Source organism: Rhipicephalus microplus, chromosome 7, assembly GCF_043290135.1.
Source record: "Rhipicephalus microplus isolate Deutch F79 chromosome 7, USDA_Rmic, whole genome shotgun sequence".
Taxonomy (NCBI): Eukaryota; Metazoa; Arthropoda; class Arachnida; order Ixodida; family Ixodidae; genus Rhipicephalus; species Rhipicephalus microplus.
The window spans coordinates 8,867,858-8,881,165 of NC_134706.1; the positions used below are offsets into that span (position 1 = coordinate 8,867,858).

A 13,308-nucleotide genomic window follows, 5' to 3' on the forward strand; every position below is an offset into this window, starting at 1 on the left:
ACGATAGCGCGACCGGTGCTTTTCGCATGCGTGAATTGGCCCTTTATTGTGTGACGCAGGTGTAAACATCGGTAGCGCGGTGGCAACGGATATAAATCGCGCGCAGGTGTAAACAATGGTAGCGCGAAGTCGCTTTTCGGTCGCCAGTCGCAAACGATAGCGCGACCGGTGCTTTTTGAATGCGTGAATGGGCCTTTATTGTGTGACGCAGGTGTAAACATCGGTAGAGCGAAGTCGCTTTGTGGTCGCCAGTCGCAAACGATAGCGCGACCGGTGCTTTTCGAATGCGTGAATGGGCCTTTATTGTGTGACGCAGGTGTAAACATCGGTAGCGCGAAGTCGCTTTTCGGTCGCCAGTCGCAAGCGATAGCGCGACCGGTGCTTCTCGCATGCGTGAATGGGCCTTTATTGTGTGATTGACAGCTTCCACGGTAACTCTGGAAATAACAGATCGAGATGAGCAGCAGGATTTCACTCTACTGGCAGTACAGGAGAATGACAGCAGCGGTATACCGCCAATAATTACCTCCCGATAAGCACAAATGAAATTCGAACAAGTTTATAATAGGATTTGTGGTATACTCAAGAACAGACGACCACTAAATGTATGACGTCAGCGCTTTTTGCTATACATGTCCAGTTCGCACGGGCCTGCCTCTGAGAAACACGCTACTGTTTGCATCGCTCGTCAAGCAGGTGCTGCCGTTTGATCGTCTGCTGCTAAACGGGCAGAAACAAAGCTGTCCACAAGTTCACCTTGTGCATGTAGAGGACGCCACCTGTTGCTTCTAGTAACTGGGAGGTGGCGCCCCCACTCTGTATAAAAGGCATCGGTGGGCATTAAACGGGGCTTTTTTGCTGTTTGTGAACTACGCGTTGTCGGGTCATTCTTCGCGGGCTTCACGCCCACTTTTGGCTCGGCTATAGCGGCGTCCGCGCTACCCGGGCACGTCACTACAGTGCACACAAAAGTGAAGTGACACGTAAGATCTGTGCAGCAATGCGATGCGAGTTGCGCATGAGTATAAGCCCAAATGAAGAGTGCAGTAAAGCCCCGGCGCGGTGGTCTAGTGGCTAAGGTACTCGGCTGCTGACCCGCAGGTCGCGGGATCGAACCCCGGCTGCGGCGGCTACATTTCCGATGGAGGCGGAAATGTTGTAGGCCCGTGTGCTCAGATTTGGGTGCGCGTTAAAGAACCCCAGGTGGTCGAAATTTCCGGAGCCCTCCACTACGGCGTCTCTCATAATCATATGGTGGTTTTGGGACGTTAAACCCCACATATATCAATCAATCAAGAGTGCAGTAAAGGTGAGGAGAGAGAATAATCATCGTAATACTTGCCGGCCTTCCGCCAGCTGCTGAAATCGAAGGCAGGATTCAGCGCGGTTTACCGTCGCAATCAAATGAAAGCCGCAGTAGACGAAGGGTACCACGGCTTTCTAATTGTATAACGAAACACTGCATCCTCTATAGAGTAAACATTATTAACGCACTCATCATTTCCTCAGCTCAACGCCTCATTTCGATGTCGTGGGTTCGATTCGGCAGCATATCATTCCGCAAGGAGTGCGACAATGCGCACCATGCTTCCGACGCGGTGTCATCGAACGTTAAGTGGTCGGATTTTGAGCGGGCCACCGTCTCATTTATAGTCATGCCATAAACTGGCGATGAAGATAATATATTCAAGGAGTTTCACCTTTCGAAGGCAAACGATCTGAGCAACAGCTATCCATCGGTGTTAAATAGCACAGAATTATCCTATCTTGACAACAGACTGAAAGAATTCTTGCGCATGTAACCTTGTGTGCGGGCTGCATAAAATATGTATATATGATTCTGTGCCCCACTCTGAGTAGATATCTTGGTGTTCATGTGTCTATTTTCTTGGTGATAAAATTTGCCGGCACATCAGTAAATGTCTGAGTTGCCGTAAACCTCACCTGCGTGCCACATAGTTTTTACATTTTCTGACTTGAAGCGGCTATAGAAAGCGGCACCGACGAAGACGGAAGGGGTTGCTTCAATTTTATAGGTTTTTAATTAAAACTAACCACCGAACTTAGCTGGAGAGTCCCATTTTATGAGTGTACCATGCTAGCCAGAGGAGTGTCACCAATGTTCCCTTTTCAGTATGTGCACACGCACAATAAACCCGCACGCAGACATATTTCAGCCCGTCAGCCCTGTTGCAGGATGCGAACCTCCAACTTTTGGCCGATCGAAGGAAAACTGCACGGCTTAACTTTTTCCGCCTTTTATACTTTTCCAGATCAGGATTGCATGCACCAGATTACATAACACAGGACTCAACCAGGGCTTCACGTCATAAACATAGTCGTAGCATTACACCTATATTTGCACGCACTAACGTTTACAAGTATTCATTTTTCCCGAGAACTGTCTCTGATTGGAATGCTCTGCCCCATGATTCCCCTATGCTCGACACGCCGAGATGAAACTATACCCTTTTCTTGTCGCTTAAGTCTGCTTCTTTGCCTGTATTTGTCCCTTGTTTTTCGCGAATTTTTAATGTACATGAATTTTGTTGTGCAGTGAATGTATACTGCAGCGGAAGTGTATGTATGTAGAAGAATTTTGAACTGTATTGCCCTCTCCTGCATGGACCATACTTGGTCCGCAGTATGTGATAAATAAATAAATAAAATAAAGAAATATTTAAAGTGTAAATGAACCCCCCCCCTCCCCCCCCCCCCCGCCTTTGAACAAAAATTTTCTCGCTACGCTCCTGGGTAACGGCTCTCATCTGCACGAAGCACGGAACGGTCTCTTCATGCCGTGCGGTAAACTTCGCTGCACGGAATAGCGGGAGGAGCGCACAGGTACGCTCTGCCGTGACAATGGGATTGCTCGCAGCTCCCGGTTCTGCGAACGGGCAGCGCGAAAAGAAAGAGAGCGCGAAACAAAAATAAAAGAAGTTGTATAGAAAAAGAAGCATTCGAGGCGAAATAAAACAAAAAATGATAAAAACGCAGCGAGGCAGACGCAGCTATCTTCCCGCAGCCGGTTGCATATCGTACGCTGGTCGAGAGCTCCATGCTTCTGAGTGTAGCGTGCCGACAGCTTCTAACGCGGCCGAACGGTGTACGATGAAGACGTCGGCTTTGTGCGCTCGCTCGACAACGGATTTCACCGCCGTACATTCCTCCTACCCTTATCCCGCTCCCTCCGTTATTTATTTTCTTTTGCTGCCACCAAATCATATGAAAAAGAGCTCCAAGACAACGCAGTTACTGCAGCTCCTTGAAATATCCAGCGTGCATGAAGGAAAGCAAGATTTTTTTTTTGTTCGGTGTGGAGGCTCGTTTATTCATTAGGCCCAACGAAATGAATTTAAAAGATAATTATGCCAGAGCCTATAATCGTAGTTGAATAGGTAGCAAGACTATAATTTGAAGTTTGTGCATGTTTAGCTCGGTAAACGCAGCGCAAAAAAAAAAAGGGAAGAGGACGAAGGAACACAATACACTGAAAGCTCGCCCAGTGTACTGCGTCCAGTGAACACGATGCACTCGTGCAGTGTACCGCGCCCAATGAGCACTGTACACTAGGTGGTCGCCCAGTGTACAGTCTTCTGTCATCCTTTTTAGCGCTGCATTTCCTCAATAGAGTGAGTGCCGAAAGCGTATCTCGAAGGATGGGAGTGGTTCGCATCCCGCTAACCGAAAAGGAAACTTTTCGTCCACTTTTAATTTATTTCAATTTACTTCACAATTACTAAGCTGCAGTTGAAGACATAAATTTACGTCCCGTACTCTTTCACTGACCTGACTGTCCGTTGTATTCATTTGGTCATCTCCGGCATCCATGTAGGGTCGAGCAAGTGAGAAAGATGAAAAGTGGTCTCGACATATATCTTCAAAAAATCTTCTCTCACCTAACAACACAATAACACATATTTTACTGCATGCTCGACTTCCATAGGCGCGTATTCTCAAAACTTTATTAATTTTTTACTAGTACTTAACGCCCCCCACCAATAAAAAACGATGTGATTTGTGGATGGTTTTAAAAATGTGCACAATCTGGGTTTCCTTAACGTGCATACAGATTACACGGGTCTCAAGCATTTTAACCTCCATCAAAAATGCGGACGCCGCGGCCGGGATTCGATCGCACGACCTGCGGGTAAGCAGTCGAACACCATAACCACTGGTCACCGTGCTCGGTTATTCTCTAACAGCTCTTATGCAAAAATTCACGACAGGAAAACCGGAAGAATGAAGTGTCAGAGAACGGCGTACATATAAGGGACGCACAATTGACAATAAGATTGCGTAAAAAAATCACATCACAGCCTCTTTCAAACCTCCAGCGTATCTTACTTGTTGAGTCGTCATCTTGATTGTAGTAGAGGTAACGGAAAACGGAATCCATGACTTCCACTTGCGTCAACGCAGTACACCTTGTAGTTCACCGCAGTACACTTTGTAGTACGTCGCAGTACACCTCCAGCTCACGGTAAACAAGCGCACGCGTGCAATTTTAAGCGAATACTCCTTACGAGCGCAAGAATCCCTGCGTCAATGGCCACTGCGCACTGCGTGCAACGCGGCTTCCCTGTGGAGAAATGCATTGTCACAGTCCGTCGGGAGAGCACTGTCAAGATGAAAAGCACGCAGCCGTAACAAAAAGAGCTCGCAGTGGTCGAACGACATCTTCGCGGAGCTGAATACCGCCACTGTCTCGGCACGCAGCACGTTCCCGGCTGACGCTGCAGCTTCGGAAGCGGCAGGGATGGACGACTAAAACAATACCGTCACCACAGGAACAATGACGGGATTAGGCGTCGACGTAGAAGTTAGATTGGTCGGAAAAGTGCACCAGGAAGCTGCACCATGCGCAAGAAGCATCGAGCCAGCGCTCGTTCGACCATGAATGGTCGAAGGCATTCATCAACACCCAGAGCGACGCGAAACACACCTAGTCATGGTCTCCACCTTAAACCTGTCGCGAAGCACACACTAGTCACGAAGCACGCATTCCAATCGTAAAAGCGCAGGCGCGCCTCGCCGTATCTTCGTCCGTGTGGAAGATCACTTGAGGCGAGCCGAAACGTCAGTCCAGGCGTCGATGGGCGTTGTTCGCTCGAGTCTCATTCGCGCTGCGGCACATATTCGAATCTCGGTGAAGTGAAGGATGGCAGAGCTGAAGGCGGAAGCGAGCAGAATTCGGCCAGCTCCCTCCAAGCGGAAGAGACGGTTATGTCACACACACAGTCGGGCCCACTTCCTCGCAAACCTCGCCGCAAAGTAAACAAACCGTGAATCTTTCCTCGCGTGTGCAAACAGGCGTGGTAATAATGTCAGTTCATGCGTTCCTCTAGCGGACTGCGTAGTACATTCACCGCTGGCGGTGCGACTGCCCACATTAACAACGTCGATGGGCGTGGGTTCGAGTCCGTGGAGTGGCGAGGCATGGGAGGTTCCGGCGGTGCAGGCAATACGGATGAGAGAGGCGTGTCTCCCGACGATGATCGAAAGAATCGACGTGATGCCAAGGCGACGAGGTCGGTGCCGCACCTCTATATAACTGCGAGAAGAAAAGAAATGGGTCCTCTGGCGCACTACGTGTCGGGAGACGCAATCAGCTCCCTATCCTTGTCGAAGCAAACACGCACGGAGACAAAACGGCACGACACACAAGCAAGGTTGGGGACGGCGGCGCACGTGCCTTCTTCGTTAGTCTCGCAGAGTGACAAGACGACGGCTTGTGTCACGACGGTCGGGACGTTGCGGCGACGGAGAGCAGCGACACGCCAGTTGTCGTCGCGCGAGTCGGAGAGAGGCTACGCGAAACCGTCGCGGCGACGTGCAACGCCGTTCGCGACAGGCCGAAAGGTGCCTGCGAAGTCGTTCCCTCCCGGCAGTGCAGCACACACGCGCACAGCAGCCGGAGGACTGGAAGAACGACGCCGGACCACACGACTCCACTACGAAAGAGAGGAGAGGACGGAAAGAGTGGGAGGGGGGGAGAAGGACGAAGCCACGACCGGCGGGAGTGTGGATGCTGCCGCACAACGGGCGCAGTCGTTTTTACTCTTTGTGTATCGGTCGTTGGTATCAACGGCCGAAGGAAGAAAGGGCTCCTGAGCGGGGCATTTTTCTTCGGGCCCGTGCGGAATTGAAGAGAGGAGGAAACCGGTTGGATGCGTTCCTCGCGCGTGCGTACACTTTCGCGTGCGCGCGTCCCATCCGCCTCCTCCCACAGCCGGAGTGAATACTACGTGCGCGTGAATGCGTCGTGATCGACGGGTTATTGACGAGGTCGCGTTGTTCCCACGACCACAAGTTTCTTCTTTATCGACGCGATATAAGAACATGTTAGCGCATCGATAATGCCTTGGCTGCTTCTTAGCTCATGAAGTTGGGTGGAGCGTCTAACATATTCGAAGAGCGCGGGAAAAAAAATGCCTGCAACACTCAAAATTCCGATTTCAATACACGCCACGAAAGTGAGAACGAAAATTTCTAAATACAAATAATTACCTCTAATGAGAAAGTGTCCAATCCGCGGGTAGACCGCGTATAGCATGCGAATTATACCATACGGACAGCATAACAAATAACAAGACATAAAAAAAACGATGTACATATTCTGAGCGACCTCAAAAATAATCGGAACGTAGTAACAACAGCCAATACCACTGTTCTGTTAAAAAAAAAAACGCGCACCCATATGCCGGCGCGACTACGTCATTTACTACGCATTTCTGTAAAGCTGTCGAGATATTCTATACAGAATCAGTACGACGAAGGCAAAGCAACGTGTCTTCATCTCTCAGAGAATGCATTATCACAGACTCATCGATCAAAGGTCGAGGCACTGAGCACTGCGGCTTTCATGAAGACTCGATTCAGCGATGGTGTTGCCAAGGGCTGCCGTATAGGACCGAAAGCCAGTCGTATATTTCTCCAGACGCAAGAACAATCACTTGAACAGAGCTCTGAGCTTCCGATGACGCAGTTACATGCGTTCGTGTTGATCCGCCTGTCGCCGCAACCACTCTCGTAGTTTCCATTGTTATTTTTTCCCGGGGTTGCAGAACGTACGATGTGCTTGTAACCGCGTTCGTCAGTGCCCACTCAAGTTCCCAGAATGAAGCCGCCCTGCAGCCCCTCCCCTCCTGGTTGGAGGCCATAGGATGTTTAATCAATAGTCGGCTGCATTTATTCAATACCCGTGGTATACATGCATTGGTAAGCTTGAAGTTTCAATCACCACAACGCTTCATTTTCTATGCCTCCTTCAGAATACCCAGCTTCGTCTCCACCCTGAGCGTAGCTGTGAGGAGCTACCTTCGTTAAAAAATACGGCGCACGGTGCAATAGCCTGCGTGGCCTGTCAAACATGACCTTAAACAGCAGTGCTCGAGCCGGAATTAAACTGCAGGCATATGACAAGTCAAACATTCTACCGTACAGTCACGCCAGAGTTTGAAACTGCTTTGCAGAAAGACAAAGAGAATCTTAGCAAAAGAACAGTCAACGAACGTGAGGAGATCAAGTCCATTGCGCCTGTCGCTCATATATAGACACGTCGGTCGGAATCTCTCCAACACTGCAGCAGCAAGGGTTTGAACGATGATATCCAAGCTGGACGTTCGACTCGCGGAGTAGGGCCACCCAGGATTCTCGAGCACGCGAATATCTGAAGGCATCAAGTCTGGCAGAACGAGAACTTCGCAATGAATGATGGTAAAAGTGGAATAATGCCTCGTTTCTTTCTACGTTATATACAGTTCTAATGAGAATTACCCACAGTTATTTCTCTTTTATATTGTGTACATAAAAAAAACGAGTCTTTAAAATTTACACTTCCTTCGTTCCACTAGCTACTTTCCTTGATAGCATGTAGGACGCGCAAAGGCTGTGATGTACACAGCTGCCTGCGCCATGTGTATACCACTCTGAACGTACGCCAAAACTGGCGCTCTTGTGGGTCATGCTCGTGCAGCCTCGCAAGAAACGCATATGGCTGTCTATACGGCACGCGCCAGTCCCGTTATTGGCTGACGGCCAGAGCAGCGCCAAGGAGCGTACACTTACAAACGTCTGCGGAGGATACTCAATTTCCGCCGCCGAACAGAGACGCGGTGCCCGGTTTCCGTCCGTGCCTCGTCTTCATCTCGCGAACGTATACCTACTTACACGGCATATACATGTATACGATTCGGCCAGCAGTAAACGGAAATGCCCGCAGGTCTCCGGAAATGACAGGTGTAGTCTACGAAATTTCCCCTCGAGCCGTGGCGAAAGTGCTACACAGGATAAACGGGGCGTTGTATACTAACGGACACCCGAGACGGCACACTAGCAGCGCTGGTAAAACAGACAATGCACGTTGATTGATTGATTGATTGATTGATTGATTGATTGATTGATTGATTGATTGATTGATTGATTGATTATTATGTGAGGTTTAACGTCCCAAAACCACCATATGCTTTTGACAGACGCCGTAGTGGAGGGCTCCGGAAATTTCGACCACCTGCAGAGTTCCTTAACGTGCACCCAAATCTGAGCACACGGGCCTACAACATTTCCGCCTTCATCAGAAATGCAGCCGCCGCAGCCGGGATCCGAACCCGCGACCTGCAGGTCAGCAGCCTAGTACCTTAGCCAATAGACCAGCGCGGCGGGGCGAGATGGTGCGCGTGTTCAGGCGCATGTTAAATGATGTTCATGTGGACCACGTTTCAAGCACGCTCAGATTATCAGCAAGAGCAGAGGTCCAACGGCGAGGGAACTATTAGAGGTGTTTATATTCGACGGAATGCATTCACCTGCGTCAGTGACACATCAATTGTACTGTATCAATCTGACTTATCCTTTTTTTAATGGCCGGCTAACGTGTTGGTATGTTGGCGTCACTCTTTAATGTCACCGCGCATGCATGGAAGCTCTTCTTCATTTCCATCCTTTGTCGGCAATAAACAACAAGGCCTGTTGCTGAGCTACTTGGTTTATACTCAAGGAAAAACAAACACAACACAAAGAGTACGGGGAAGAAGTGAAGAAACGAACTGACAGACACTGGCCCACTTCCTACGGCACCCCCCTCCGCTTGATGCAATACGATAGTCACCTTGGCCGTCATAATGAAACCGCGATGAGTTAACGCTGGAGCATGATGATGTATGGTTTGGCGACACACAAAAAAAAAACTAGAAAAAATATAAGTAAACTGGGCTTGTCGCTCAGCTACTTTAGGCAATAAACAGTTGGTAGTTTCGTGCGTGCTATAACTGTCTAGAGGTTCTCCTTCGCCTATACACCAAATACTCGTACATACACACTTGAGTATGTTTGGAACTGCGTGCAATACTATTAGAAGACGTTTGGAACTTATTACACGTAACATGTACCGCGCTGTACGAGCGACGAAACAACACCAACTGTGGACACATGCATGGCGGTGGGGAATCACCAAACACTTCTATACAAGGCCTCGTGTCAAGTAGCAAAATGCTCTTGCGGTCTAAAATGCTATGACGGAATCGGCCAGAGGAGACAGACGCAAATTCATCAGCCTGAGCTTGTTTCTTTTAGGGGCGAAGCTCCTTATGGCGTGGCTTGTGCGTCCCTCATATGTAACCACCAGTGGCACATACCCGAAATAGCGGTCCTTACGATTTTGACCTCCAAGGTGGTTCCGGTGAGAGATTTCTTCTGTGCGTTGTTGAACAATTAAAGATAGTGCTCAATGCACATGTTAATGGCTGCTAAGGGGGAATGAGAGACAGGAGCATTCGGCCTTTAGGTAACGCGCACGCTGCGATCCCATTAGTCCTGCATGGATGGACGCATGAACGGACGCAGGCGCGGATGCATGGACGAACGCAGGGACGGACGCACGAACAGACGCACGCACGGACGGGTGGATGGACGCTTGAACGGTTACACAGACGTACGCAGGAACGGACGGAAGCAAGAACGAATGGACGGACGAATGCTCCGCCCCACTCCCCATCATTCACTCCGTGGATATGCTGCCATTTTTTTCTACTACGAAGAAAATCGACTCTACATAATTAGTTTCACTGGCGGAAACCCATGGAAACACATTCCCTTGATTTTCCGGACGACACGATCGAGTGCGGAGGATATACCGTTCAAACCGTGGGGAATAAATCTGCGCGAAAGCGAGCGAGGAGGGTCAGTGGGACGTTGACCCTGCGAAAGCTATATCTGCACGCAAAGATTCACAGCGGAACGTCCCGCAGCAACGGCGAAGATAAGCGGGCCGTGCAGGTATGCGCGCGCGATATAGCCTTTAGTATTCACACCCCATCCATACTCTCCGAGTCGAACCTGTATATATGTACATGCGGCCTCGCGTGAACGCTACAGCGAATGAAAGCGCACTCTCACGCGAAACAATTAATCGTAGCGTGTACAAAGCCTCCTCATTAATGGCTGCGGCCAACTGGGAAGTGAGTATTACTCGTAAGCGGCTACAGGCTAATAAGGCTATATAGACGCGCTCACGAAGCGAAGTTGCTGGAGTATATACAGAAGTGTAGAGGAAAGGAAAAAAGGATATGTAATGCTAACAGCGGCACGGCCACGTGCAGTGTCTATATATATATATATATATATATATATATATATATATATATATATATATATATATATATATATATATATATATATATATATATATATATATATATATATATATATATATATATATATATCCTTATTCCTTTCCCTTATTCATTAATGCCTTAGGTTGTATACGAGGGACCATTGGCCAGCTGCCAGCTCGCAATAAGTTCACGTGCTACGTGACGCCCCATACAGGCTCATAAAAGAGTATGCCACACTCGCCGCCATGGCTACAGATGGCGCTGACTGACACCCCCACCCTTAAATTCACACATATACCCGATAAAGTGGAATGGGAGAATAGCCGCCGTGCGGTAGCTCAGTGGTAGAGCATCGAACGCGCTATTCGAAGGTCGTAGGTTCGGTTCCTGCCCACGGCAAGTTATCTTTTCACGTATACCTTTCTTCCTTCACATTTTACCTTACAATTAGGTCTATAATAACCTCCCCTATACTTTCCTTGGCATTATTGTCTGTTAGATTTTCATTATTATTGCGTCAAAAACAAGAGAAAACGAGCCCTTCAGCATCCACTTCTTTCACAGACACACACACACACACACACACACACACACACACGCAAACACACACACACACACGCACACGCACGCACACACACACACACACACACACACGCACGCACGCACGCGCGCGCGCACACACGCGCGCGCGCGTGTGTGTGTGTAATTGAAATCCATGCAACCTGGCTATTGTACTCACATAAACATAGACGTCCCCTCTCCCTCGTTAACTTTCCCTGATTAACCAACCTTTAATAACGACCCACTACTGACTTCACTTAAATTGATTATCATCCGATAACAAGCTCTCACTAATTAGATTAGAACTCACTTGGTTGAGCCGTACAAGAGTGTACCAGCGTCCATGCTGCTGGGTGCGTGTTATACGACGCAGATAACTGAGTACATAAAAATTTACAAAAAAAAAAAGAAACACTAAGCACTACGGGGTGCGCTTGGAAGTGAACGACCGTTCTGGACCGATGTATAATCATATTTATTATTGGTGTTTAACGTCCCAAAAGGACCGCGTGATTATGAAAGACGCCGCAGCACTCCGGAAATTTCGGCCACCTGGAGTTCTTTAACGTGCGCGTATATATCTAAGCACACCAGGGCCTTCGTAGCATTTCGCCTATATACTTCGAAACACAGCTGCCACGACAGGGATTCAATCACACGGCCTTCGGCTCAACTGTTAAGCACCCCTACTATAACCACAAGACCACCACGGCGGGGCATATCGCCGCGACTGTGCGACGAATCCGCAATCGCGCTACGTCCTTATGCACCTTTGCGACTCCAAAAGCGATCCGTTAAATTCGCGCGAATACGGTAACGTATAAAGGCAGTACGCGTATATAAGGCTCCAAGCGCGTCCTAAGGGTGCCACGCTTTTTTCATTTTTCCCTCCACATTTCCCGTGCCGACGTATAGAGGGGTTACAAAGAGCCAAGACCATTAGAGAACGAAAGTGGCTCTTCCTAGCACCTATTAAAGGACGGCGCTCTTCGCTCTCTCTGACGTCAGTCGCTGACGCTCGCGGTCTCGAGAGGTAACAAAATAATAAAAAAAAAACCGGCTGCGTTTTTCGAAAGAAGAAACGCGCCTGCCGCTTTTCTTCGCTTCTGTTTGGCCACGCTAATCGCGCACCACAACAAATTTAGAATCCAGTGCACACGACATGTAATTATTGCCGTCGCGTCCCCGTGATATTATATTCGAGTCGACCGCTAGCCCTCCGAACTGAACTATATAACGCTGAGGCGAAAATGAAAGCCGCTGGGCCACACGCGAGGATTGTATAGAGCGAATAAGGTGTAGATCATGCTGCCGCAATTAGCGAACGCGGAAGCTATTCGACTGCGCGAGGCTGCCGAAAGAAGAGAAAAGCGTGTTGGAAAGGGTGTCTCACGCAGCTAACGTGAAACCTGGAGAGAGGGAGGGTAATGATGCAGTGTTTGTTTTGAAAAAAGATCGATCACATCTCTTTATTAAACATCACTGTTGCCCACGCTTCATACGGCACGTTATTTTGTACGGAATGTATGTTCTGTTTTTGTTACTCATTCAACTACTGTCACGACCCACTGAGGGTCGACAGTATCACTATATATACATAAAATGAATTAAATAAAAAAATCTCTGAAGAGACATTATAGTGGTGCTAAGCACCATATCGGGCTTGTATAAGGAAAGCTGTTGCCACTACATCAAGATCTTCGCAAAACTGCGCCAGAATGCAGCTCACCATAACGTTGGATTCGCGAGACTGACGTGATCGCAGACGGATCAGTCACGTGACGTCACCAATTAGAAGAACAATTGAGTGGGTCCACTGTGTGCACGCATGGACGGTATTTATGCTATGGCAGGGTTTTCGTGCAAGCAAAAACAAAAAAAGTCAGGACACCCATGCGGTGTTACTTCAAACGACCGCGACCCCCCCCCCCCCCCTTAAAATGAATCGCTAGATTCGCCCCTTGTCGACAAGCACCTAATTAACTATAGTCGGCGATAGCGTATTTTGTAAATATAGCTGCTATCGTTCAACCCCAAAATAACGGATGCGCAAGCCAATTACGTTTACTCATCTCCATGACGTCAAAAGTGATCGCGTCTTTCGTACACCTAAATTGGCCATACAGATGCGGCG

The 13,308-nt window shown here is 48.6% G+C and overlaps 1 protein-coding gene across 3 annotated transcripts in view; it reads right to left on the reverse strand.

Annotated features, from left to right (window-relative positions):
- Positions 1 to 13,308, reverse strand: part of LOC119180258 (cerebellar degeneration-related protein 2) — a 149,609-nt gene that overhangs the window by 93,172 nt on the left and 43,129 nt on the right. The window contains exon 1 of one of the 3 annotated variants that reach the window (XM_037431408.2): positions 4,348 to 5,733. The exons of the other annotated variants lie outside the window; for them this stretch is intronic. Coding sequence (XP_037287305.2) covers positions 4,348 to 4,399 — 52 coding nt within the window. The 5' untranslated portion in view covers positions 4,400 to 5,733. Of the gene's footprint in view, positions 1 to 4,347; positions 5,734 to 13,308 lie in introns of those variants that run through there. 3 annotated transcript variants of the gene reach the window in all.